Consider the following 27,047-nt stretch of genomic DNA (forward strand, 5'->3'; position numbering starts at 1 on the left):
ACTCCTTTGGTTTTGAATGGTTAGGAACTAGGACACCAGCCCTCGGCATTGTCGTCCTCTCTGTCCCGTCCTCAGCCCTACCTAACGTGGACCAGCACTTCAGAGCTGCGCCTTCCGTGCTTACCATGTCTTCCTCAAAACTTCACCAAAATGGACTGCCAATTGAGTGTAAAATTGAGGGTTTTTTTTCAGCTGGGGTATCGTTGTGCCTTCCAAACAGTACTGAGTGAAGCTACCAAAAAATGCTGCTGTGAGGGCCAGGGCTTGGCAGCAGAGCACTGACCATCTAATGTGTGTGTGAGGCCCTGGATTCTATCTCGTGTGCACACTTGTGTGTACGCACATGCATGCACATACATGCACTCTCGTGTGCGTGTGTGTGTGCGCGTGCACACATGTCAAATTGTGCTCTGCTGGCATGTCAAAGCCCTAGAGTAACAGTGTCACAGTCTTGTGTAGACTATGCTGTACTCAGGCTTACCAAGGTGCTTTGGAGTGAACCCAGGCCTCCTGCTCAGCAGGAGACCCACAGAGTTGCTCTGCAGCCACCTGCATCCGTTAGGTTAGTCATCAGTGTAAACATGAGATTCATAAACCCTCAGCCTACAACGGTAAGGACAGAGCTGCTAAGATAGGTGGGCATTGCCAGGTTCCACAAAAAGCTTGGTGAAAGCCCATTTTCATTCACAGAGGAACATCTTGGGATAAAGTTGGGTTTTTATTAGGTTACTGTGGGCAGCTGTGAGTCATTGCTAAGCTACAAGAACCAAATCACGCTGGTTTTAGCTAGAATCTGCTCACACTTCTGAAGCACACTAACCCACTTAGGCAGCACTTCCAATTTCTCAGAGACTAAAGTGCAGTGGCCTGCTGGTTGACATTTCCTTATGGTTTGATGACTTTATGAAGACTTAGCAATGAGATGTTCCCTAAGGCTCCTTTGTCAGCTTGTAGTTGACTGTAAGCAGATTTGGGGAGAGATCCACAAGGTACGATGTTGTGTAACATTGTGTCTGCAGGTAAGCAGCTCCTGAGAGACCAAAGCACAGTTTGTCTCCCACCTCCCTCATCCCACTGCACCAGAGCTCAGGCTGCTGCCCATGTGCTGACGATTCAGACAGACCACTGCATAGCGTGCAGGAAGCAGAGCAAATGAAGGTTGGGAAACAAAATCGTGTAATATACAAAATGACCTAAGTGAAAAAGATTGAATGTACATTTCTTTATTCAGAACCTTTTTTCTAGTTGGAAAAAAAACCCACCAGTGAACAAAACGTGCCAGGTCATTGCATAGGAAGGGACTGCATGACTATTGTCTGCAGTCATGTACAGAAGCATCCTAGGGCCCCTGGGAAGCTGTCCTCCCACCCTGATAACTGAAAAGTCTGCCTTTTAGGGACCCACAAAAGACATGCCAAGGCTGCAGGGTAAACGATGGTATTGCCGGGCGGTGGCAGCGCAAGCCTTTAATCCCAGCACTCGGGAGGCAGAGGCAGGCGGATCTCTGTGAGTTCAAAGCCAGCCTGGTCTACAGAGCGAGTTCCAGGACAGCCTCCACCAAACAATACAGAGAAACCCTGTCTCGAAAAACAAACAAACAAACAAACAAACAAAAACAACAAAAACGATGATCTAAGAACCCTGGTATGTTCGTTCCAGTGACGCTGGCTCTGTCCCCAAGTGGCGCAATGGGTTTGTAGTGCACACTGATGACAGAAGAGCTGGGACACTGGCTGCCCCATTTCCCCTTGGCCTTCAGGAGCCAGGACCAGCATCCAGTGCAGCTCTGGCTGAGCACCAGGCTGTGGACACTCATCCACTCACATCCTCTTCACTGTCACTTGCTATCGCCAAGCTGTCCAAAGGGTGGCCGGCATGTTCTTGCTCTTCAGAAGAAACTGCTCCGAAAAACATGCAGGAAAACTGGAAGGGAAGACAAGCTTGCAGTTTATTCTGAAGACACAGCATCCTCACTAACGGCTCCCCCTGAGCCTTTGAGAATGGGGTCAGGTGCTGCCACTGTCTGATGGTGATGAGTCACAGGCACCATTATCAACCAAACTCATCTAGATTGAGTCTCTTCTGATGTCGGCCCAAGACAGGACCTTTGTGAATGTGGTTCACTGTGACCTTTCTTGGAGCTAAAATGTCCACAAGGACTGGGAAAGGCAAGGGGGTGGCTAGCTGTCTCCCTCCCCTCCTGACCCTAGCTATACTTGCCCTGCCCCCACCCAGGGCTTGCTGCTCTGTTTAAGGATCCTTGGTGTTGCTGATGTTAGATGTGCCATCCTCTTCTCTCCATAGACATGTCCGTACGTAGGGACTCTCCTCATGCCCCTTCCCACCCTGTGTTAAGTTTCTGACCTCAGCACCTCCCAGAAACAAGCAGCCACCATAGCAGAAGCCGTGGGATAGGCTGGAGAGAAGGGGACTTCTGCAGGTGTGACAGCAGCAGCTTCTGACCCCCTCATTCCAGTTAACCCCAGCCTAACTGGTGAGCAGGACAATAGCCCACCATGAACTAACCCTAGGGCCCCAGCACACAGGTACGTAGTGATGAAATCAGGTTGCACAGCTGATGTTACCAGCCAGGTGGGCTAAAAACTTGGCTGCCTGGCTTGGGAGACAGAGAGGGACTATGAGCCTAAGAATGGAGGAAGGGGCCAGAAAGAAGCAGGCTAATTGACACCCTGATGCTTGCCCCGTGAGAACCATTTGACACCATGACCTTTGGAACTGGAGAGTACATTTGTGCCGTTCCTGCTTTGAAATCTGTGGCCACCTGTTAAAGAGCAGCAGTTGCCTTGAGCTCAGCTGGAAGCAGTCTCTATTGCTTGACTAAGGTCAAGGTCCTAAGGCTAGAGATGACCCAAGCAGCCTCTTCTGTCTGGTGTTTGGCCCCGTGCAGTAGCTCTCAGTAATGTTCATGGCACCGTGTGAGGCTGCAAAATTCAAGCTTACCTTGGTGTATGAGGATTGCCTAACTTTGCTCCCTGCCCTTGTTCTTGATGTCTACCTGGGCTTAAAATCTGTGGCTGGTTGCCAGGCAGTAGTGGGGGAACCCCTCTAATCTCAGCATTCAGGAAGCAGAGGCAGGTAGATCTCTGATTTTGAGGCCAGCCTGGTCTATAAAGCAAGTTCCAGGACAGTCAACTACAAAGAGAGACCCTGTCTTGAAAATACACACACACACAAACAAAAACTATGGCTGGCTAACAGCCCTTCCTACACCAGGAACCATGCACACACAGGAAAGGTCAGCTGGGCTCAATGTTAGAGCACTCTGCTAATGTGCCAGCACGGCACAGCAAAGGAAGGTGAGAAACTCCTGACCCTGGGTCACACGTGTGGGCTGGGAGGCATAGATGCATGAACAAAACAATAAGGGGCTGGAGAGATAGCTCAGCAGTTAAGAGTGTTTGCTTCACCTGGGCGTTGGTGGCGCACGCCTTTAATCCCAGCACTCAGGAGGCAGAGGCAGGCGGATCTCTGTGAGTTCGAGGCCGGGCTGGACTGACAGCCTCAAAAACAATACAGAGAAACCCTGTCTCGTAAAACCCCAAAAAAAAAAAAAAAAAAAAAAAAAAAGCAGTGCTTGCACCACACCGTCCTGTAGAACATGGAGGAAGCAGGATGTCTGCCTCTGGCTGCAGCTCAGGAGCAGTGGACAGAACTCAAACTGGCACTGAGGAAGAACCCAGGCTCTCTCTGTCTGACATGATATGCTGGGGAACATAACAAGCACAAGACAGCTCAGCAAAGGAGAGACAAAGCCACTGCACAGAATAGCTGTGCACACACGTAAAGCAATCCGTGCACACTAACGAGAACAGCAACAGTCATGTAGCCCACGCTGGGCTCAAACTCACTGTATACCACCATCCAAGCTCACAGAATGCTGGGATCAAACCCAGACCCCGGGCATCCTAAGCAAGCACCCCCACCCCTTTACCATTTATTTGTTTAAAGACAATCTCTAGCGTTCGCTGGTTGGCCTGGAACTCATGATCATCCTGCCTCACCCTCACAAGCTCTGGAATTCCTAGCAGGTGCTCGCTCCCAGCCAGGAGTACACTTAACAATAGATATTCAACCCTTATGAAGAAGCTTGATGTGCTGCCCACTTCACTCCTGCTCAGGAGGCTGAGGCAGAGGGTTGGGAGTTTTCACCTTGTCTTCTTCACTGCATCACCTTCCACAGGAACAAACGGTGTGGTGCTGCATTCCAGACCTTGCCATACAGAGAGACAATGCATCCTCAACTGCAGAGGAAATCTGAGGCAAACCTGAACTGCATGAGACCCTGTCTCAAGAAAATAAATGAAAAATGATAAAGTCGGAATTCTAAAACAGCCCTCAAAGACTAAGTGCGCTTGGTTACAGGTTGATGAGTGGACAGCACAACAGTGCTTTGTCTAAGAGAAGTGTAAAGTAGCTTAGGTACCAGCAGGCACTTTTTATGGAGATGGGTGAGTTGTTACTAAAGTTTAAATAACAAGTAAATGCTCAAAAGTAGAAAAAGCTAAGTCTGCAGAAAGCTACTAGGCCACCAAACTAGAAGCCACTGATGAAGTGGCAGTGGATAAGGAGGAGATTTAAGGGTCAGCCATAGAAGTCCAGACATTGGCACAAGTGACAAAGGAGACAGCAGAGCCCTGGGCAAAGGCAGGCCTATAATTTTAAAGGTTTAAAGAGGCAGCTGCATAGCCATTCTGGAAAGACAAACTTAGACCCATAATTCACACCATGCACAAAGACAGACTCCAGATGGCTCGGTGAGTAAACATGAGGAAAGGGGTGGATTTCTTAACCCGTGTAGGAAAAGCTTTCTAATTGACTCAAAAACATTTGAAATTAAAAAAAATTACTATGTAAAGGAAAAATTCAGTGCATGGCAAAAAACAGAAAAACAATGTAAGACGTGTAGGTGGGTGCAACAACCATCCCTGACAGTGGCTTCATGAGCCAGAGTGCCCAGTGAGCACAGCACAAGGGACACGGCTGTAGACTGTGCAGCTGGTAAGAGCACGTCTGTTCTTCCCAAGACCCAAGTTAGGCTCCCAGAAGATATTTGACATCACTCAAAATCAGAAATGCAGGTTAAAACCACGTTGAGAGGGAGCATGGCTCAGCATTTATGAGCGCTTACTACCTGAGTTCTGTTCCTATCACCAAGTTTGTGGCTCACGACTGCCCGTAACTCCAGTTCCATGGGATCTGACACCTCTTCTCATTTCTGGGTACGGCACACATATGGCAAACACACACACATAAAAACTAAAGGTCTAGTTCCAGAACTGCGGAGTGGGTGGATTTGTGGGTTTGAGGCCAGACTTGTCTGCATAGTGAGTTCCAGGACAGCAAGGGATATGTAGAGAGACCCTGCCTCATATACACACACACACACACACACACACACACACACACACACTGGTGCTAAAGAGGTGACTGCAGCTAAGAGCACCAGCTGCTCTTGCAGAGAACCCAGATTTGGTTCCCAGCACTTACACAGGGGCTTACACCAGTAACTCTAGTTCCAAGAGATTCCGCTCAGCCTCTTTGGGCATCAGGTACACATGCAGCACACACACTTCTTAACCAGGCAAACATACATAAACCCTTTTAAAAGCAAAACAACGTCTCTGAACATAAATTTGGCAATGACTTGAGGAAACTCACTCGCCTTCATGGCTACAGCAAGCACCTCAAAGACAATCTGTACACATGGTCACTTATCACACTCGGGAGTAATTTACCTTAAGGCCACCCTTCTTTTTTGTGTATGTGTGGGAGGAGTGCTGGATTTCAAGACAGGGTTTTTGTGTAGCCCTGGCTGTCCTGGAACTAACTTTGTAGACCAGGCTGGTCTTGAACTCACAGAGATCTGCCTGCTTCTGCCTCCCAAATGCTTGGATTTAAGGTGTGCACCACCATCACCCAGCAAAGCCAAATTTATACCAGGAGATGCATGTGTGACCCAGTTTTTTTCTTAAAACTTTGCTTTTGTTTTGTTTTGTTTTTCGAGACAGGGTTTTTCTGTATTGTTTTGGAGGCTGTCCTGGAACTCACTCTGTAGACCAGGCTGGCCTCGAACTCACAGAAATCCACCTGCCTCTGCCTCCCGAGTGCTGGGATTAAAGGCGTGCGCCACCAACGCCTGGTTTATTTGCTTATTTTATTGCTTTTTCGAGATGGAGTTTCTCTTTGTAACAACTCTGACTGGAACTTGCTCTGTAGACCAGGCTGGTTTCCTCGAACTCACTTTCCTCGAACTCACGGAGCTCAGTCTACCTCTACCTCCTGAGTGCTGTGATTAAAGGCATGTTCACCCACTGCCTGGCATATTCTATTCAGGCAAAGTCTCAAAAAAACACCTTTAGCTGTCCTGGAACTCACTATGTAGACCACATTGACCTTTAGCTCAGAGAGATCCTCCCACCTCTGCCTCCCAAGTGCTTGTAACAGCTTTTGTAGTTACATAATACTGGGGGACAATAAATGGACATGTAGAGCAGATAAGTTAACTCACAGGCTAAATATTACAGCTGCTGTGCAGAAAGTGGTGTTTTCTAGTACTTTAAGTGCAGAAAGCAGCTGGGAAGAATATTTGTGTAAGAAAACATGTGCAGCTGCTCATTTGTAAAGAAAGAAAAAAGTACTTGGTGCCTAGCATGAGAACCTGAGTTTGGATCCCAGCACTAGCATAAAAATCTGGGCACTGCCGGGCGTTGGTGGCGCACGCCTTTAATCCCAGCACTCGGGAGGCAGAGGCAGGCGGATCTCTGTGAGTTCGAGGCCAGCCTGGCCTACAAGAGCTAGTTCCAGGACAGCCTCAAAAGCCTCAGAGAAACCCTGCCTCAAAAATCAAAAATCAAAAAAAAAAAAAAATCTGGGCACTGTCACCTGTCTATTACCCCAGGGCTGTGGGGTGGGGACAGGCAAATCCCTGGAGCTCATTGGTCAGTCAGCCTACCTGAAGAAATAAACTACAAGTTCACTGAAAAACCTTGTCTCAAAAAATGAAGGACAGCCAGTGAAATGGTTCAGTGAGTGGGCAAAGCTTGGATCCCAGGTCCCATATAATGAAGGGTGCAGCATGGGCATGGGAACACTCAAATGTAACCTTTTTGGGGGGGTTTGGGTTTTACGAGACAGGGTTTCTCTGTATTGTTTTTGAGGCTGTCGTCCAGCCCAGCCTCGAACTCACAAACTCACAGAGATCTGCCTGCCTCTGCCTCCCCAGTGCTGGGATTAAAGGCGTGCGCCACCACCGCCCGGCCAAATGTAACTTTTTAAAGTTGCTGATTCTTTTTTCTAAAGCTCCCCAGCAGCCTCTGTGTGTGTGTGTGTGTGTGTGTGTGTGTGTGTGTGTGTGTGTGTGTAAGTGCCCATGCGGGCAAGCTCCTATGGAGGCTAGAAGACAGTGTAGGATCCCTGGAGCTAGAGTTACAGGCAGTTGTGAGCTACCCAACTTGGGTGCTTGGAACTAAACTCTTTGCAAGAGTTTCAAGCATATTTAATCACAGCCATCTCTTCAGTCCCCACAAATATATTTTTTCTCAATATATGTTTTTATTTAAATTAGAAACGTGAATGCTGCCAGGCGGTGGTGGCGCACGCCTTTAACCCCAGCACTCAGGAGGCAGAGGCAGGCAGATCTCTGTGAGTTCGAGGCCAGGCTGGACCAACAGCCTCAAAAACAATACAGAGAAACCCTGTCTCGTAAAAACCAAAAAAAAAAAAAAAAAAAAAAAGAAAGAAAGAAAGAAAGAAACGTGAATGCTTCACATGTCAGTCCCAGCTCCCTCTCCCTCCCCTCCTCCCTTGTCCCTCCAGCAGTCCCCCAGCCCAATCCCCACATCATTCCCCAGGGAGGGTGAGGCCCTCCTTGGGGGGATCTCTAAAGTCTGTCATTTCATCCTGGGCAGAACCTAGGCCCTTCCCCATGTGTCCAGGCTGAGAGAGCATCCCTCTATTTGGAATGGGCGCCCAAAGCTCATTCATAAACCATGTGAACACTGATCTACTACCCAAGGCCCCAGTGATTTCTGTGGCCTCCTCCCTGGCGCCTACATTCATGGAGTCTGGATCAGTCTCCTGTTGGCCTCTCAGCCATCAGTCTGGGATTCACACAAATATATTTTTAATTTAAAAAGTCACCAGTATAGACTTTGAGCCTCCGTGTGCTCACATGTGTATTTACATGCACAGATGTGCACACCACACAACAGATATACCACATATACACAATACTATTTTTTAATTGGTAAGTACAACAATATACAGGAGGTTAGGGCACTTGCTGTGAAGCTAACGACTCTGACTTGATCCCAGAGACCCACAGAGTAGTAGAGAATTGACAGCAAGCTGTTTTCAGATCACCACTCACATGCTGTGGCATGTGTGCACACATACACAAATTTTAACTGAAAATAAAATGACCAAATGCTTTAATGTAAATGGAAACTGAAATTAGAAGAGAACACAGATAAAGCAGTTACAGAACAGTCAAGGGCTTTGTGAAAGGGACTCCAATAGTGCAGGGAAGAATACTAAAGACTGCTGGGTGGTTGGTGGCACACACCAATCCCAGCACTCGGGAGGCAGAGGCAGGCAGATCTCTGTGAGTTCAAAGCCAGCCTGGTCTACAGAGCGAGTTCCAGGACAGCCTCCAAAACAATACAGAGAAACCCTGTCTCCAAAAAAAACAAAAAACAAAAAAAAATTACTAAGGACTAACAGCCTAAAAAGCTCAGTTGGGAGAGCGTTAGACTGAAGAATACTAAGGACTAGCCGGGTGGTGGTGGCGCACACCTTTAATCCCAGCACTCCGGAGGCAGAGGCAGGCGGATCTCTGTGAGCTTGAGGTCAGCCTGGTCTACAGAGTGAGTTCCAGGACAGCCTCCAAGGCTACATAGAGAAATGCTGTCTGGAAAAACCAAAAATAAATAATGCTAAGAACTGACCACTGTCATTGCATGAAGTTAAGAAGCCCTGCACAGCAGAAGGAACAACAATGAGTGAAAGCCTGCAGACTGGGGTAAAACCTTTGCCAGCTATGCATCTGGCAGGGTCAGTATCCACAATGTATAAAGAACTCCAAAGAAGAAATACCCAAAACCAAACAACAGGGCTGGCAAGACGGCTCAGCAGGTTGACTGTCAAGCCTGATGAACGGGGTTCAATCCCCAGAACCCACACTGTAGAAGGAGAGAGCTTACTCCTGCAGGTTGACCACTGACCTCTCCATGTGCATGCATATATGCAATCGAGCGCACATGCATGAGCGCGCATGCACACACACACACACACACACACACACACACACACAAATGTGAAAACAAAAAAGAAACCTCAGGGGCTGGAGAGGGGGAGGACACAGATTCAGGTCCCAGAACCTGTTACTCCTGCTCCAGAAGATCTGATGCCCTCGTCTAGCCTCCATGGACACTGAACACACTGGTGCACAAACATACACATAATTGTAAAACAAAAAAAAACTCACAAATAACAAATGTTGGGAAACAAGAACCATCATACACTGCTGGTAGAAATGTAAATTAATCCATGCCTTGTGGAAATCAGCACAGAATCCTCAGACATAAGAACACGTGATGTTAAGCATGGTGGCACACTTGTGGTTAGTACTTGGGAAGTAAATCAGGAGTATTAAGACTTCAAGTCTAAGACAGGTGTTGGTGGCGCACACCTTTAATCCCAGCACTCGGGAGGCAGAGGCAGGCAGATCTCTGTGAGTTCGAGACCAGCCTGGTCTACAGAGTGAGTTCCAGGACAGCCTCCAAAACAATACAGAGAAACCCTGTCTCGAAAAACAAAACAAAAAACAACAACAAAAAGCAAGTCTATCCTTGATACATAGTTCAAGGCCAGTGTGGACTACATGAGACCCTGTCTGAACACCAAAAAGAATCAGGTATGGTGGCATATGCCTGTAATCCTAGCACCTGGGAGAGAAATAAAAGTACCACAAGTTTGAGGCCATCCTTGTCTATATAAGGAGCTCAAGACCAGCCTAAGCTACATGAGACTCTCCAAAACAAACAAAAGCTCTAGAAATTTGTACCCAGTGATATGGGGTACGTGTGAGTGCATAACCATAGCACCATTTTACTGCACCATTTTGCAATAATCACATTATAAAATCAACCTGACTGTCCATCATCAGATAAGTGAATAAACTGTGGTATATCCATGCAATGGAATTCTATTTAGCCATAAAGAAGAATGAAATGATGTAACGTGCTAGACAATGGATGCAGATGGAGGTCATCAAAGTAAATAAACTGGACCCAGAAAAATAAGTATTGCCTGTTCTCACTTGTGGATCATACATATGCAACACACCGTATATATGATCACATATAACAATGTGAAGCAGAATGGAGGCCAGAGGAGAGGAGACTAGCAGGAGGGAGTGGGAGGGGGGTGGAGGAGAGGAGACTAGAGGGGTGAATTTGCCTAGAGTAGATAATACACTTGAAAAAGCGTCTTCATGAGACCGGTGGCCTGACGGAGGCCACATCAAGGTGGGTGCTGAGAACTGGGCTGCCGTGGGGGCCTCAGCACTGCACTCCTACCTTCCTGAGGTGTGAAGGGCCTGGCCCTTCCTCCATGTCACTGACAACACTTTCAGGTACTTCAGAGATGTCGTCCTGGTTGGTGCTGGCTCTCTTGGTCTCTCTTGCACAGCTGCTGTCTGGAGAGTCCTTGGGAAAGAGCCTTTTGGGTGCTGCTCGAGAGATGCTCTCTGGGGCCTGGCTGGCTCGGCTCTTACCCACCTGGGCACTTGAGTGTGTGGGGTCTGTCCTGGGGTTTAAGAGGGATTAGATGGAGTTGTTTAGTGGGAAACAAATTTTTATGTAACTAAGAGCATATGAAATGTGAGATGATGATGAGAGCTGTGGATTAAGAAGTCCAGTAACAGAAGAACTTGTTGAAAGTTAATATTAATGTGTACACTCATTTAGAAATGCCCCAGACAGACTTGAGTTCAGCAACCCAGCATCCATGAGACATGAATTATGCTGACAGGACCTGTGGTGGTTTGAATGACAGCAGCCCCCACAAGCTCATCTGTTTGAGTGCTTGGTTCGCAGTTGGTAGAATTGTTTGAGAAGGATTAGAAGGAGTTGCCCTGTTTGGGGAGGTGTGTTACAGGGATGGGCTTGGAGGCTTTAAAAACCTCTCACCATCCCCAGTACACTCTCCACTTTCTGCTTGTGGATCAAGATGTGAGCCCTCAGCTGTTCCTGCTGCCATGCCCTTGCTCCACCATCATGGACTCTAACTCTCGGAAACTATAAGCCCAATTAAATACTTTCTTGTAGAAGTTGCTTTGGTCATGTGTTACCACAGCAATTGAAAAGTAACTAAGATAGGAAGGACCACAGGAAACTAGTTCAGCTGGTAACCTGCAATATGGCTCAGCAGGAAAAGACACCTACTGCCAAGCCTGATGGCCTGAGTGTAATCCCTGGGATCCTGATTGCATGTGTGCCACGGCAAGCATGCCCCCTACTCTCAGACTTAATGTGTGTGGACATCAGAGAGCAACTTTCAAGAGTTGGTTTTCTCCTTCCAGCAAGTAAATCACAAGATTAAACTCAGGTTGTCAGGCTTAATGGCTGGCATTTTTTTTTTTTTTTGGTTTTTTTGAGACAGGGTTTCTCTGTGGCTTTGGAGGCTGTCCTGGAACTAGCTCTTGTAGACCAGGCTGGCCTCGAACTCACAGAGATCCGCCTGCCTCTGCCTCCCGAGTGCTGGGATTAAAGGCGTGCGCCACCAACGCCCGGCAATGGCTGGCATTTTTATGCACTGAACTATCTTGTTGGCCTGGCCATGGATCAAGTTTTATAAGGTCATGAAAATGCATATTTTCAAATCAAAAATCATGACAGTAGAACATGTCATGGAGAGAACAAAATAGTGCAGTGACCCCAATCTTTAAAAAGGTAACTGTAAGCCAGTCATGGTAACACATGCCTTTAATCCCAACACCTAGGAGGCATGGGCAGGTAGAACTCCAGTTCAAGGCAAACCTAGTCTACATATTGAGTTCCAGGACAGTAGGGCTATGTAGAGAGACCCTGTCTCAAAAGAGAATTCTGATGTAATGTTTCATTCAGTTGTTTCAACATAAAGGGCAAAGCCCTTACTACACAAGGCCCTGAGTTGGACCCTCAGAACCTATTTAAAGCTGGATTTGGGAGTGTGTGTCTTTATCCCCATGCTTTTACATCAGGGAAAGGAGAATCCCCCACTCACAGGTCAACTAGCCTGCCATGTACAACTGTGAATGGCAAGAGACCTTGTGCAAAGTGCAGTGGAAGGACGGACCTACACAGAGGCCGTCCTCTGACTACACTGATGTGTGGCAGCACATCCCCTAAATATTAAAAGAGAAAACGACTCCAGCCTTACCTTCTTTGTGCCTGGGACACACACAGTGACTGTGGTGAAGACACTCTGCTTGGCTGGTCGGCTAACGTGGCCAAGATAAAGTTCGCCTCCAAGAGCATGTCTTCCATACTCAAAACAACGGGTCTAGAAGGACAGTGCAAACCAAGCATGTCGGCCATACTCAAAACAACGGAACTAGACAGCACAAACCACACTTCTGATGGTGTTAGGAACAGCAAGTACCACCAGCTTAGGGATAGAGACACAGTGCTCCTTCCATATTTACAGGTCTGCAGTCCTAAGAGCTGGGAAGCCCTTAGTGACCACAGGAAGTTGACCTGATTCAGTTTTAGTTTTGAACTACATTTAAGGCTTACACATGGAGTTCACAGTTCACGTGCTTGGGCCACGCATAACTTCCTAATTAGTCAATTTTTTTCAGGAGCCAGTCAAATGTTCACCTTGCAGAAAGATTATCTTTCTCAGTCAAAGTACCAGATTACTAACTTTTGCTTTCTTGGGACAAGTCGCATAGCACTCGCTGGTCTCAGACTAACTGTGTAGCCAAAGCTGAACTTCAACTCCTGGTCCTGTTGCCCTCACTTCCCACATGCCTGCACTACAAACCTGTGCTACTACATCTGGCCGGATTACCAATTTTAAAGCACCATGCTATGGCCTCTTTCTAACTTTTAGTTGATGAACATTGGTAGTAAAGTTGAAAGAGTCCGGGGGTGTGACGCCAGCTTTACCAAGCTCCAAAGGCTTTAGTTACGGTAACAAGGGAAGAGACAGTTCTTGGGGGACCTACTTCCCAGGAAAGTCAAAGTAGATGGATAAGGGAACGCGCATCACTTCTGAAAAGCTGAGGATCCCCTGCAGGGAGAGGAGGAGAAAATGGGATCATTTCTTTAGAAGTACTAATGAAAACTTGAGTTTGACTTCGACAGAAGTATTTGCTTACCTTTAGTTCTTTAAAGCAAAATGTTATTTCAGTATCGAGTCCAACTTGAAAGAAGTCAAACTCTTCTGGGTCAAAAGACATCTCACTGTACACAGAACTGCTTAAATCTGTGTGATGTAGGGACACAGAGATTAAAACTGGACCAGAGGCACGTGTTAACGCTTAGCACAAACATGCAACCCTGAGTTAATGAGAGCCAGGCAGTCTTTGTTCTTCTTCCTTAAAGTGGGGGAGGGAAGCTTAAGGCACTCGGCCGGGGGAATGTGGGGAGCCTGCGACTGCCCCGTGTGCTGCCTTTGGGTTTTCACATGCTTCCAGCCTCACTCGGCTAACAGCTGCATGAGGCCCCAAGTGGCTTCTGCTCAGCTGGTCCCCTCAACCTGCAGATCCCTGAGGGGAAAGGATGGCTCAGAGGTTAAGAGCACTGACTGATCTTCCAGAGATCCTGAGTTCAATTCCCAACCATCTACAATTCAATCTGGTGCCCTCTTCTGGTTTGTAGGCAGAACACTGTATATGTAATAAATAAATAAATCTTAAAAAAAAAAAAAGAAAGAAAGGACTGTCCCAGTTACAATGTTTTGGGATGAGTTTCTGTCACCAATAAATAACCAGAATACCATCACAACATTTTTTAAAAGTTTTTAGTGTGGCAGGAAGGGTCTCATGTACCCAGGTTGGCCTCAAAATCATTTATACGACCAAAGATGGCCTTGAACTCCTGATCCTCCCTGCCTCTATATCCCAAGTGCTGAAATTACAGGTCCAGGCCTGTAATTCTACATGGTAACTAATTCTTAAAGGGACTAGTCTAAATATAGTTTACATGTAAAAATAAGCTATAGTTTATTAGTGAATTATATCCCCATGTTTTTTAAAAATGTTAAAAATTTAAAACCTTGCCGGGCATTAGTGGCGCACGCCTTTAATCCCAGCACTTGGGAGGCAGAGGCAGGTGGATCTCTGTGAGTTCAAGAGCAGCCTGGTTTACAAGAGCTAGTTCCAGGACAGCCTCCAAAGCCACAGAGAAACCTTCTGCCTCGAAAAACCAAAATAAATAAATAAAAATAAAAAATAAAATAAATAAAATAAAAACATGACTTAAAGGTGAACTTAGGGTTCAAGGCCAGTTTAGGCAACTTAGTCAGGCCCTGTCTCAATAACTAAATAAAACCAATAAATAAAAGCTAAAAAGGTAGAAGTCAGGCATAGTAACTCATACCTATAATTTAGAAAGCTAACATTTACAGGCAGGAGAACTGCCATTAGTTCAAGGCCAGTGAGTTAAGCACTCAGTGAGTTCTAAGCCAGGCTGAGCTAGTGTGAGGCCCTGTCTCAGGAAAGAGAGGGTGGGAGGACCTGGAGACCCAGAGGTAGAGTGCTTGCTTGCCTACCATGCGTGAGGTATGAGTTCAATATCCAGCACAGGAAAAAGAAGCAAAAGAGGAACAAAACAGTAGAAAGAAGTGAGGTACTGGGGACAAACCACACTATCCCAGCTCTCAAGAGGATGACAGTTTCAAGACAAGCCAAGTTACAGAGAGATTCCTCAGAATAAAGAAGAAAAAGAAAACACCTATCTACAGAACTGAGGGAAGTATCTGCAGTTCACATATGTGATAAAGTAATCAGATGACACCATCCCAGGGAAGAGGGCAAGAGTCTGAATAGACATTTCTCCAAAGATACACGATGACAACAGTGACCTAGGAAGCTGAACATCATTACTTCAGGAAACAAGTCAACCCACACCCAGAAGCTACTTCATACCCACTCTCGGTTCCAAAACCAGACAACAGCAAGAATTGTCAAGACAATGGAGAAACCTGAACCTCATCACTGCCTGGGTTAGTAATAAAATGGTGTTCCCATCCCTGGAAAACATCTGGCCATTTTCACAAGGCTAAATGGAAAGTTACAATATGACTCAGCAATTTTACTCCTAAATCTGTCCAAGATAAATTCCTACACAAATAAATGCTTGTATGTGACTGTTCATGGCCACATAATTCCTAAGAGTCACGACCAAAAGATTCACCAAATGATGACTGGATATAGAAAATGTAGCACATCCATGTAAAGGAATATTAGTAAATAAGGAAAAGAAGTACTGGTAAAGACGACAATACAGAAGCTGCTGAATGTAAGAATGCAGACACAAAAGGATACAGGTTATGATGTTATGTCTGTGAAATGTCTAGTCTGGGCAACCCACAGAGACAGAAAGTAGATGAGCCCTAGGGCTGAGATTGGGGTTGGAAGAGGGGAATTGGAATATTATAATAGCTATACTCCCACAAGTATACTAAGTGACTACTTGAAACGATCTATAGTATATGTGTGTTATATCATAGTAAAGCTGCTTTTACAAGAGAACAATGAGGGGGTGCCCAGACTCAAGGTCCACCCATCACAATGAACTACTTTTGTTTGTTCTTCAAGACAGTGTTTCTCTGTGTATAGCCTCACCCAGGCTCCTGGGCGTGCAGTCTCAAGTATGGGAGATGCTTCACCTCAACAAGAAGGCTCATGCTATAGCTGTGTTAAAGCAGTGGAAACCCAGTAACAAGATTAACAGTGGCTAGTCAGCCTGTAGCCACTCATTAGAAAGCTCCTCTAAACAGCCACATTCATTCAAACAGACCCTTTTACCAGTCATGTGTGTTTTTCTGCCATGCTCTCCTGAGTTGCAGAAATGCAGTTGGAGCAGACCCAAGGGAAGTCATTAAAAAGTGTGTTGGAGCCGGGCGTTGGTGGCGCACGCCTTTAATCCCAGCACTCGGGAGGCAGAGGCAGGCAGATCTCTGAGTTCGAGGCCAGCCTGGTCTACAGAGCGAGTTCCAGGATAGCCTCTAAAACAATACAGAGAAACCCTGTCTTGAAAAATCAAAAAAAAAAAAAAAAAAAGTGTGTTGGGACTCTAGCTGCCATCTTGCATCCCTGCGTGTGTTTCTTATCTCAGCTGGTCTGCCCCAGACCTCTGAGCGTGAACCCCAGTCCCGGCGCGGCCCCATTTCCACTCCGACAAGATGAAAGAAACGATCATGAACCAGGAAAACCTGGCCAAGCTGCAGGCGCAAGTGCGCATTGGTGGGAAAGGAACCGCTCGCGGCAAGAAGAAGGTGGTTCACAGGACGGCCACAGCAGACGATAGAAAGCTGCAGTTCTCCTTAAAGAAGTTAGGGGTGAACACGTCTCTGGTATTGAAGAGGTGAGCGTGTTTACAAACCAAGGGACAGTGATCCATTTTAACAACCCTAAAGTTCAGGCGTCTCTGGCAGCAAACACCTTCACCATTACTGGCCACGCTGAGACAAGGCAGCTGACAGAAATGCTTCCCAGCATCCTAAGCCAGCTTGGGGCAGACAGTCTGACTAGGTTAAGGAGACTGGCTGAAGCTCTGTCCAAACAATCTGTGGACAGAAAAGCACTGGAGAGGATGATTATGATGAAGCCCCAGATCTGGTGGAGAATTTTGATTAGGCTTCTAAGAACGAGGCAAACTCAATTGACTTCTAAAGAAGGTGACACTTGCAGAAGTCACAGCAGCTGCTATTTTGTACCATGACTGCTTTTTAAAATTCTTTTGTTTATGGATCTGATAAAATCTAGATCTCTAATATGTTTAAGCCCAAGCCCCCTGGACACTGCAGCTCTTTTCAGTTTTTGCTTAAACACAATTAATTCTTTGCAGCAAATTAAGCTGAAGAAGCCTGGGAATAAAGTTTGGAAAAGGGTTAATAAAATTATTTGCGCCGGGCAGTGGTGGCTCACGCCTTTAATTCCAGCACTCTGGAGGTAGAGGCAGGCGGATCTCTGTGAGTTCAAGGCCGGGCTGGACCGACAGCCTCCAAAACAATACAGAGAAACCCTGTCTCATAAAAACCAAAAATAAATAAATAAATAAAAATAAAATAAAATTATTTGCATAGTTTTAAAAAAAAGTGTGTTGGTAAGAAGCCATCCCCTGAAGCCCAAATATCTAGGATGACAGATAACTATGAAGTGTCACCCAGGCAGGTCTCAGTGTTTGTGCTTTGATTCATCATGTCAATGACAGCACCTACATCATAGCCTGGTCCCAAATATTAAGTGATTTGTGAGGTATACTAGGTAAACAAAACAGTTACTGGGCCCAGTGTAAGCCTTCATCTACTGCTTTTCACCTTAAAATACCACAGGTCCTGACCTAGCATCTGGTCCAGCAGCAGAATGCTCACCCAGTGTGCATGTGTGAGAAATGCCCCCACACACACACGGTTCTGCAATACAGTGAGCTGACAACACAGTTCCTTTCCTTCCACTCTTTCCAGCACAGTTACAAGGAGCAAAAGATCCCTGGGGAAGGCACTACCCAGAGCAAAGTGGACCCAGAGGGGCTCCCTTACAAGCTCTCATCACCAGAATCCCCTCCAGACAGTCTAGGGAGAACTGGCTTAAGGGGTGTTCATGTGGTTACCCTGTGCACTTGCTGTCTGGAATACTGCAAAGTTCTAACCCTGAGGAACCTCTTCTTCGTATGCAGTCAGAATTCACCTTAGTCAGACTGCTGGCCTTTTGGGTGGTAAAGGATGAGACACAGACCTCGAAAGCTTAACTGAAGCTGGGCATGTTGGAGTGAGCCCGTAATCCTAGCTACTTGGGAGGCTGAGTCAGGGAATTGTGAGTTCTAAGTCAATCTGAACTACATAATGAGACCCTGTCTTTAAAGAAAAAAAAAAAAAAAAAAGGATGGAAGGAAGAGGAGAGGAGGAGGGAGGGAGAATAGGAGGTCAGTTGTTACATGAAAATATATTTTCTCAATAACCACTTTTCATTTTAAAGCAACCTGATTCAAAGTCATATACTTCAATCGTGAATGGTATAGATTTCCCAGACCTGGCCATCATTTTTACCATTTTTCTACATCTTGGTGCTTCTCAGCAGCAGCTGTTACAACACTGACAGGCACTGTGTGTGAAGTCATGAAGAGGCAGGAAGCAGACATCACCCTTACCCAGGGATTCCCCATTCCAACTCTTGAGGCAGAAATTCCCTGGAGTAACAGAAAAGGTGACTTCCTCTTGATTTGATGTTAGAAGAACAATGGCCTCAGTCAGCAATCTGTAAAATGTGATGAAATGCATTGACATTATTGATAGCTGAAAATCAGCTATAACATTACTGGTATTCAGATCCTGACTCTGAACAGCCTGGGTTTAGAAAACTTCCTCCAAAAGTCTGCCGTTTTCCTTTCTTTCTTTCTCTCTTTCTTTCTTTTTTTCTCTTTTGGTTTTTCGAGACAGGGTTTCTCTGTGGCTTTGGAGGCGGTCCTGGAACTAGCTCTGTAGCCCAGCCTGCCTTCTTTCTTATTGCACTGTTTTTAAATTCTACCCTCCTTTGAAGGCCCACTAAGAAGGCTTAGTAATCAAGGGCATGTGAGATGGCAGTGTTACCTTAGGAAAACCCGCAGAAGCTGCATGTGGGCAGGACGTGGTTCCATGCTGGAAAGGGAGACAGCAGAAGATGGAGCTGCTCAAAAACAGCTGAGGTTCACTTAGCTAGAGCCCCATGTGGTGGTTTAAACTGAGAGGCCCCAGAAGTCTCGGGTGTCTGAGTACTTTGTCCCAATTGTTAGAACTGTTTGGGAAGAATTAGGAAGTGTGGTCTTCTCAGAGGATATGACAATGGAGGTGGGCTATGAGGCTTCAAAAGACAGATGCCAGGGCTGGAGGGAATTTAGCACTTAAAAGCACTGACTGTTCTCCCAGAGAACCTGGGTTCAATTCCCAGCACCCACATGGCAGCTCACAGCTGTCTGTAACTCCAGTTCCAGGGTATCTGACACCTTCACACAGACATGCAGGCAGGCAAAACAAAATGCACATGAAATAAAAATAATTATTAAGAAAAATAAAGACAGCCGGGTGTTGTTGGCACATGACTTTAATCCCAGCACTTGGGAAGCAGAGGCAGGTGAATCTCTTGAGTTCTAGGACAGTCGAGACTACACAAACAAACCCTGTCTCAAAAAACAACAAAAGACAGGTGCCATTTGCAGTTGGTTCTCTTTGCCTCCTACTGATATATGAGATCTCAGCTGTTCTGTTGCCTCATGGACTCTAACCCTCAAAAACTGTAAGCCCAATTAAACATTCTTGTTTGTTTGTTTGAGGCAGGGTCCCTCTATGGAGTCCTGACTGTCATGGAATTTAACTCATTATTAAGACCATCCTAGCCTTGAACTCACAGAGATCCTCCTGCTTCTGCCTCTCAATACTGAGATTAAAGGTGAGCACTGCTATGCCCAGCTGAGCTTTCTTTGATTAAACTGCTTTGATTATGGTGTTTTGACACAAAAATTTTAAAGCAACTAATCCCACAACATAACAAACAGGTAGAGGTTCCCACCCAGCCTGCCGCCGGGATTGTCTGTTACTGTCCTAGACTATCTAATACCTGTTACTTCAAGGTTCTCCTGATACTCAGCTGTCCTTTTATTCTAGATCCCCTTTGGTTTGTTTTCTTCTTTTGGTTTTTCTGAGACAAGGTCTCTCTGTGTGTCCTAGGCTGGCCTGGAACTCTTCCTCAGCCTCCTGGGTGCTGGAGTCACAGGGGAGAGCCCCCATGCTTGGTTTAATTACGCTCCTCTTTACAAACTGATAACTGATGAGTCATCACTTAAGGTGAGCTCTACAGCTTGAGGCTTGCTTCTTGCTCACCCAGTGATCATGATACTGGCACTTTCATGTGCTCTCTGTGCACACTGAGGTCTTTGTCCATTTCTAGTTGGATTGCCTTTTTAAAATTGTATAATAGAGCCAGGTGGTGGTGGCACACACCTTTAATCCCAGCACTTGGGAGGCAGAGAGTTGAAGGCCAGTCTGGTCTGAAGAGTTAGTTCCAGGATGGTCAGGGCTAAACCCTGTCTCAAAAAAAAGTATAGTAGGTGTTTGAGAGACAGCTCAGCAGTTAAGAGCACTAGTTGATCTTGCAGAGGGCCAACACCCACACTGCTATCACAACCATCTGTAACTCCAGTTCCAGGCATCAACACCCTCTTCTGTCCTCTGAGGGGACCAGGCATGCATGTGGTGCATAAACACATGTGCAGACAAAACTCATATATATAAATGTTTTTAAAATAAAATTGCATTATAACAAAACAAAGAGAAACAGCAGGCTCTGCCATCCTTTTGAACTTGAGGTGCTACTAGATTAAAATGACATTCTTATAATTTATGTAGGCTTAGTTGCTAGCCCGATGCTAGACATCTTGATGCAGTGCATCTTGATGTCAGAATGTCAGGAACAACTATCAAGTTCATTTGGGAACTTCTCCCTTGTTTAAAGGGAGGTGTTACACGAATGCCAAATGAGTTTGTTCTGAGCCCAAGCCTTGCTATGTAGTTCAGGCTGAACTTGAGCTCACGATTCTTCCGCCTCAGCTTCCCCTGTGTTGGGACTCCAAATATTGTTTCTTTTGTGTTTATGGGGTCAAACCCAGAGATTTGTATGTGTTAGGTATGTGTTCTGTCTCTGTGTTATACCCAAGACCACAAGATACCAAATAAGTTGGTATAAAACATGAATATCCAAGTCAAAAAGGAGGAAAAGTGTGAGACAAGGTAGCCCATGCCTACAGTACTAGCACACGAAAGCAGGGGCAGGAGGACTTTTAAATTCAAGGCCCACCTCAAGTGTGAGACTGTCTCAAAAGTGTGTAAAAAGGCAACAATTTTACCTATGAGGGTTCCAAAAATTGTAAAGATTTATTACGTCTTCTATTTAGAAGAACTCCTGCACTTCTGGTGAGAATATGAGGTGGCAAACTATTCAGACGACAACTGAGCTGTCAGAATACAAGGGGATTCCAAGTGTGTTTCAGCCTCTGACCAACTGACTCCATTTTTAGGGTTCTGTGGGGCAGCCTGTACCATGGCCCTAAGGATCCCCTCTTCCCTTTCCTTGGCTCTTTGCCCCTCCCCTTGAGTGTGAGCTCTCATTTCAGAGAGAAAATCAAAGGCTACGAGGCTATGAGGTAACAGCTGGGACATGAGTGGGAAAGGCCTGAGGCTTCTGTTTTGGAGCTCTCTCTCATCAGCACTGAGCACTGGCATTTATGAGGACCCTCAAGTAGCAACCTCCATGTCTGAGGATGGATCTTCTGAGCTCCTGCAGCCAAACTAGTGAGCCTTCGGGTGACACTGTGGCCCTGGTGGTACCTGTCTCCCAACTCAGGAGAGACCTTGACCCAGGGACACACAGATAAGGTCCAGATATCCCGACAGTAATAAATCCTGACCTATGAAGGCTCTACATTTGGGGAAAATTTGTTCCACAGCAATAGGTAACATACTATTCTGTTTTCAGAACAGATACTATTCGGCATTGTTTCTGACAGCAAAAATGGGGAAGCAACCTAAATGTTCCCCTGTAAGGTAATCAGCAGGAAATTATAGCTCAGATACATAATGCAAAAAAAAAAGGGCAATTACTCAAAATAATTTAGTGAACTGACACGGGAAGTTCCTTACAATAACTTAAATTTCAAAGGCAAGTTTAGGGCCAGAAAGATGGCTCAGGTTGCTTACCAAACCTGGGACCTGAGTTCCATCCCTAGGACCCTGTGGTAGAAGGAGAAAACGGATCCCGGCAAGCTGCCCTCTCACCTCCACACATGTTCAGCAGCACGTGCATTCACACACGCTGGGGCTGGGGGAGGGAGGATATGGGCTGTAGGGAATGTCACCAGATTACCAGCGGAGAGCTACAGAGGTGGCAGAAGAGCAAGTCTCACGGTCCCTTTGTCATTCTTTGGCGTATTTTCATGTGTTGCAATTAACAAGAATTCCTTTTGTAATTTAAAAAAGCAGTAACATAAAATACACTGTGCTCCAGAGTCATGTTAATTAATAGTCAATGCTGCAACTGAACTGAATCATTAAACATCCTTTCCCTGACAAACGTGGCCCACTCATTACCTAGAAAAACGTTGAAATAAGAAAATCAATTTGCATAAGAATGTTCAAATTCCCTCAAGCTGTGTGTTCCAAGGCTCAAACAGAAGCTGCATAGGTGTGAAGCATTATAATAGATTTCCCTTTTTGGCTGGAGCTCAAAGTGGGAAGCCACGGGTGGGGTATTTCAGAGTTCCTGCTGCCTTGCTTCCTTTAAGCAGTTGTCACCTGTCTCCCTCAAAGCTTCCACTTGACAATGTCAGTGATTGCTCTAATGGTAAGAAAGTTCTAGGAGAATATGGGAGCAAGAGAGGGCAGCGCAGTGAGTGTGACCAAAGTACACCGTGCACAGCATGAAATGTCATGCAGAAAGCCAGTGTTTTTTGTGCTGACTTAAAAAGCATCTTAAAAAGGAAAGAAAAGCTCCAGGGTGGACCGTTCACTGCCTGAGGACGCTGTGTTCAGAAGAGAAAGGGGCATCAGGAGACCCATTACCTTGGTTTAATCATCAGGATATTGGTGCACAGGCTCTTTTCAAAGAGAATTTTCAAGGGCTGGCTGTCTTGGAAATACACATTGTGAGTTCTTTTAATACCTTAAAGAGAACAAAGCAACCTCCTAATAACTGTAAGTGCAAAATGAGCAGGCTTTAAATGCCTGCCTTTCACAGCTAAATTAAAGCAATAAAATTAATGTTTCCTGTGTGGCAGGTGCATACAGCCTGCAGTGGAGTACGGCCCTAATGAAATGTTCTGTTGCCCCCTAGTGAACAGGGAGCAACATGTCACAGCCTCTGAGCAAACTGAACCAGGTATCACCCATCCCAAGGGTCTCAAACTCCATGGGTAGCCAACTCCTGATCCTCCTGCCTCTACTTTTCAAGTACTGGGATTACATACCGGCATGTACCATCACCCTCATGTACTGGAAATCAAACCCAGGATTTCTTGCAAGATAGGCAAGCACTCTGCAAACTTAACCACATCTCTAGCCCCTGAAAAGAAACTCATTAAATGTGTGTGGCACATCCCAGCACTCGGGAGGCAGAGGCAGGCGGATCACTGTGAGTTCGAGACCAGCCTGGTCTACCGAGCGAGTTCCAGGACAGCCTCCAAAGCCACAGGGAAACCCTGTCTCGAAAAACCAAAAAAAAAAAAAAAATGTGTGTGGCACAGTAACTGGTACTACAGGTCATAGATCTGCAACACTCTTTTTGAATATTTTACTCAGGACTAGTCTTTATAGGAACTGAACCAGACTTCAGTTCCCAGCATCCTCTTTATCTTACAACTGCTTGTAACTCTGATTCCGGTGTGTCTAGCACCTTCTTCTGGCCTCTGAGAGCACCAGGCCCACAGGTGGCACATAGATATACATGCAGAGCACACACATGCAAGCAACAGTCATACACATATAATAAAAATTAAAATGTGTTTCTGATTTGGAAGGATTTCTTAAGTTGAGTGTCCCTAATCTGAAAATCAGATTTTGGGGGCTTTTAGATTAAAACTTTCAGATTAGGGTGCTCTGTGTGTCAAGACACTAGTATGCATTTTTCATACATTCTCATCCTCACTGCAGTCCTTCTGGGGAGGGAGGGACTTAAGTTCAGAAGAAGAAACAGCAGGTTGGTAAGGCTAAGTGAATTTTCAAGGCTACAGTGTTATAACAAATACAAAACCCATGATGATAAGGGTGGCTTTGAGCTGACTTTCTATAAGCTAGATGTTGCAACATGATGCTTCAGTACAAGTCACAAGACCTAGCCAGGACCAGAGAGACAGCTCAGCCAGCTACCAAATATGATGGCTTTAGTTTGAACCACACTAAAATTACACACACACACACACACACACACACACACACACACACACACACATTTTTTTTACAAAGGTTTAAAACTTATTTTAAAAATGCCAGGCATGGTCGACACACCTTTAATCTCAGCAAGCATTCGGGAGTCAGAGGCAGGCAGATCTCTGTGAATTCAAGGCCAGCTTGGACTACAGAATGAGTTCCTGATGAGCCAGAGCTTGTTAGGCCTCATACATAGGTAGATAGGTAGGTAGGTAGGTAGGTAGGTAGGTAGGTAGGTAGGTAGGTAGATATAAAACCAGACACATTTCTCAGCTTACATGTTTGACAAAATTCCTTGTTGTTTGTGTTTGTTTTACTGAATAACAAGAAAGACTCACTGACTGAGATGATTTTAACAACAGCCATGGCTGACTGGAAACTCACTATGTAGATATGTGGACCAGACTGGACTCAAACATTAGTAACCCTGCCTTTGCTTCACAGTGCTAAGTGTGCACCACTGCACCCAGCAATTATCAACGTAATAAATACGCACATCTGTGAATTATCAGGTCTTCTTAATTTGGCGTCATAACAAATCACTCTGAAATTGAGTTCCTTGTAACAGTAGACACCTGTTATTTCTCATGATTTTACTGAGCAATTCTTTTTTTTTTTTTTTTTTTTTTTGGTTTTTTGAGACAGGGTTTCTCCGTGGCTTTGGAGGCTGTCCTGGAACTCCCTCTGTAGACCAGGCTGGCCTGGAACTCACAGAGATCCGCCTGCCTCTGGCTCCCAAGTGCTGGGATTAAAGGCGTGCACCACCAACGCCCAGCTCACATGGTCTTTTCTACATGGTCCATTCCACAAGTCTATCTCTGACTTGTTCTCCTGCTGGTAGAGAAACTGTGAGGTAGCATTGAAGCTGACAGGTCTAGGCTGGGAACCTATGCAAACCGCTGTTGCTATTAAAGTGAGACTGTGACTAGCTGAGGCTGGAGAGATAGCTCCATGGTTTAGAGCATTGGCTGCTCTCCCAGAGGACCTGGGCTGAAGTCCCAGCACCCATATGGTGGAAATCCAATCCATAACTCTAGTTTCAGATGGCCTGACACCTCTTCTGGCCTCCTCAGGCATTGCATACATATGGTACACTATGCACGCAAAACACCCATATACATTTAAAAACGGAAGAAGACTAAGGTTCAAAGTGAGGAAACACTCCAGCTTTTGTAGAGAACCACAGAGGGAAGATCTTAGGAACTTGAACTAGCAATGCAGGAGAAGCTGGGATGTAAACTGAGGTTATAAAGGACCTACTAAGCTTGCTTAGGAAATATTAAATTACACAGAGTAGGACTTAGCTAAAGGAGTGCTCAAGGATGAGCAGTACTGAGCATGCTCTGTAGAAACTGCAGAAAGCAAACACATAACTGGTGTAGGTCTGCTGAGTATATGTTTCTGTTAAGATGTGTTTACTAGCCGGGCCATGGTGGTGCACACCTTTAATCTGTACTCAGGAGGCAGAGGCAGGTGAATCTCTGTGAGTTCCAGGACAGCCTGGGCTACAGAGAGAAACCCTGTCTCGAAAACAAAGCAAACAAAATGATGTGCCCACTAAGATTGCCTTCATTTAGCCCTATTCCCATAACAAAGTGCAGAGCTGGCCATTAGACCCATTCCCATATCAAGGAGCATGACTCTATAGTGCCGTTCAAAGTTGGCAGCGCTGGGTCAGGGTCGCCATTAAGTCCAAGTCCTGGTCCATTATTAAGTCCAGGCTCTCTTAGCAGAAATAGTATATAATTCTTTCCAGCCAGGCTTGATGACCTTGGTGAACAACTTTCCTGGAAAAGCAGCCCTGCTGTACTTCAGGATAATTATCATGACATTTTACATTGTAAATCTAAATCTCTCTATTTGTCCAAACAGCTAAACCTTGGAATTTCTGTCTCTGTGAAACTTGTTTAATTGTGCAAAGTGTTATCGAGGCCATGAAACTATGGAGGTTAATGGAACTTTTGTTCAGGACTGGTTCCCTTTTGTGCATTAGACAGAACCGTCACCTGCTATTAAGTGTTTCCTTTATTAATCTCTAAGGGCTGGCACAATTTCTCAGTGGGAAGGCAGAGAACACATCAGATAAAATCTGTGTTCTCAGATCTTTTTTTAATTTTAAAAAAAGACTTATTATTTATAGGTTGTGTGCATACCCACGTAGGTACCTAAGGAGGTTAGAAGAGGGTATTCGATGCCCTGGAGCTGGAGTTACAGGAGCTTGTGCTGCCCAGTGTGGGAGCAGGGAAATGAACTCTAGTCTACTGAAATAACAGCAAATGCCACTCTTAACCACTCCAATCCTTACAGTTTTTCAATATTTACTTCTGCTTGTGTGTGTGTGGGGGGGTGTTCATGTGTCATGGCAAGTGTGTGGAGATCAAGTGACAAGTTTAGAGTCAGTTCAGTCCCTCTACCGTGTACGTTCCAGGTTCTCAGGTCATCAGGCTTGGCAGCAAGAGTCTTTACTGGCTAAGCCATCTTGCTGGCCCTTCAGACCTTAAGAAGCTAACAGGGTTTATTTTGTTTGAACTATAAAACAGCAGGCTGTGTGGAGCTGAACATACATCCTAGGAAAAACTCCAGGACTCTTGGTCCCTGGACAATGGTATAGGCTGTTTGAAGGGCACTGGCTTTTCTCTGGGTAAAATGAGGAAATATTTCAAAGTTTTGACCACTGGAATGATATCATCTGACTCTTGTGTGTGTGTGTGTGTAATAGGGTTTTGATATGTAGCCTCGGTTTTCCTCGTGCTCATTCTGGAGGCCAGGCTAGCATCAAACTGAAGATCCTTCTGTTTCAGCCTCGTGAGGGCTAGACTTAGCGGTGTGTACCACTGTTCTACCACTACACTCAACTGTATGAGCCC

The 27,047-nt window shown here is 45.7% G+C and overlaps 2 protein-coding genes and 1 pseudogene across 3 annotated transcripts in view; 2 read left to right on the top strand and 1 right to left on the bottom strand.

Moving 5' to 3' along the window:
* Pptc7 (protein phosphatase targeting COQ7) overlaps positions 1-1,172 on the top strand; it is a 39,853-nt gene extending 38,681 nt beyond the window's left edge. The window contains exons 7-8 of one of the 2 annotated variants that reach the window (XR_005870915.1): positions 25-168; positions 1,020-1,172. The gene's annotated coding sequence lies outside the window, so the exon portion shown is untranslated. Of the gene's footprint in view, positions 1-24; positions 192-1,019 lie in introns of those variants that run through there. The other variant, XR_005870914.1, reaches the window with a different exon arrangement.
* Positions 1,173-1,207: 35 nt separating this feature from the next.
* Positions 1,208-27,047, bottom strand: part of Rad9b (RAD9 checkpoint clamp component B) — a 33,040-nt gene continuing 7,200 nt past the window's right edge. Inside the window, exons 5-11 of the mRNA XM_040731066.1 lie at positions 22,819-22,918; positions 18,381-18,487; positions 13,385-13,491; positions 13,232-13,296; positions 12,442-12,564; positions 10,599-10,827; positions 1,208-1,923 (exon numbers count right to left, since the gene is read on the bottom strand). Of these exons, the coding sequence (XP_040587000.1) occupies positions 1,813-1,923; positions 10,599-10,827; positions 12,442-12,564; positions 13,232-13,296; positions 13,385-13,491; positions 18,381-18,487; positions 22,819-22,918 (842 nt within the window). The 3' untranslated portion in view covers positions 1,208-1,812. The remainder of the gene's footprint in view (positions 1,924-10,598; positions 10,828-12,441; positions 12,565-13,231; positions 13,297-13,384; positions 13,492-18,380; positions 18,488-22,818; positions 22,919-27,047) is intronic.
* Positions 16,336-16,903, top strand: LOC121134046 (annotated as a pseudogene).

The sequence above is a fragment of the Mesocricetus auratus genome, unplaced genomic scaffold (assembly GCF_017639785.1).
Source record: "Mesocricetus auratus isolate SY011 unplaced genomic scaffold, BCM_Maur_2.0 Super-Scaffold_100025, whole genome shotgun sequence".
Lineage (NCBI taxonomy): Eukaryota > Metazoa > Chordata > Mammalia > Rodentia > Cricetidae > Mesocricetus > Mesocricetus auratus.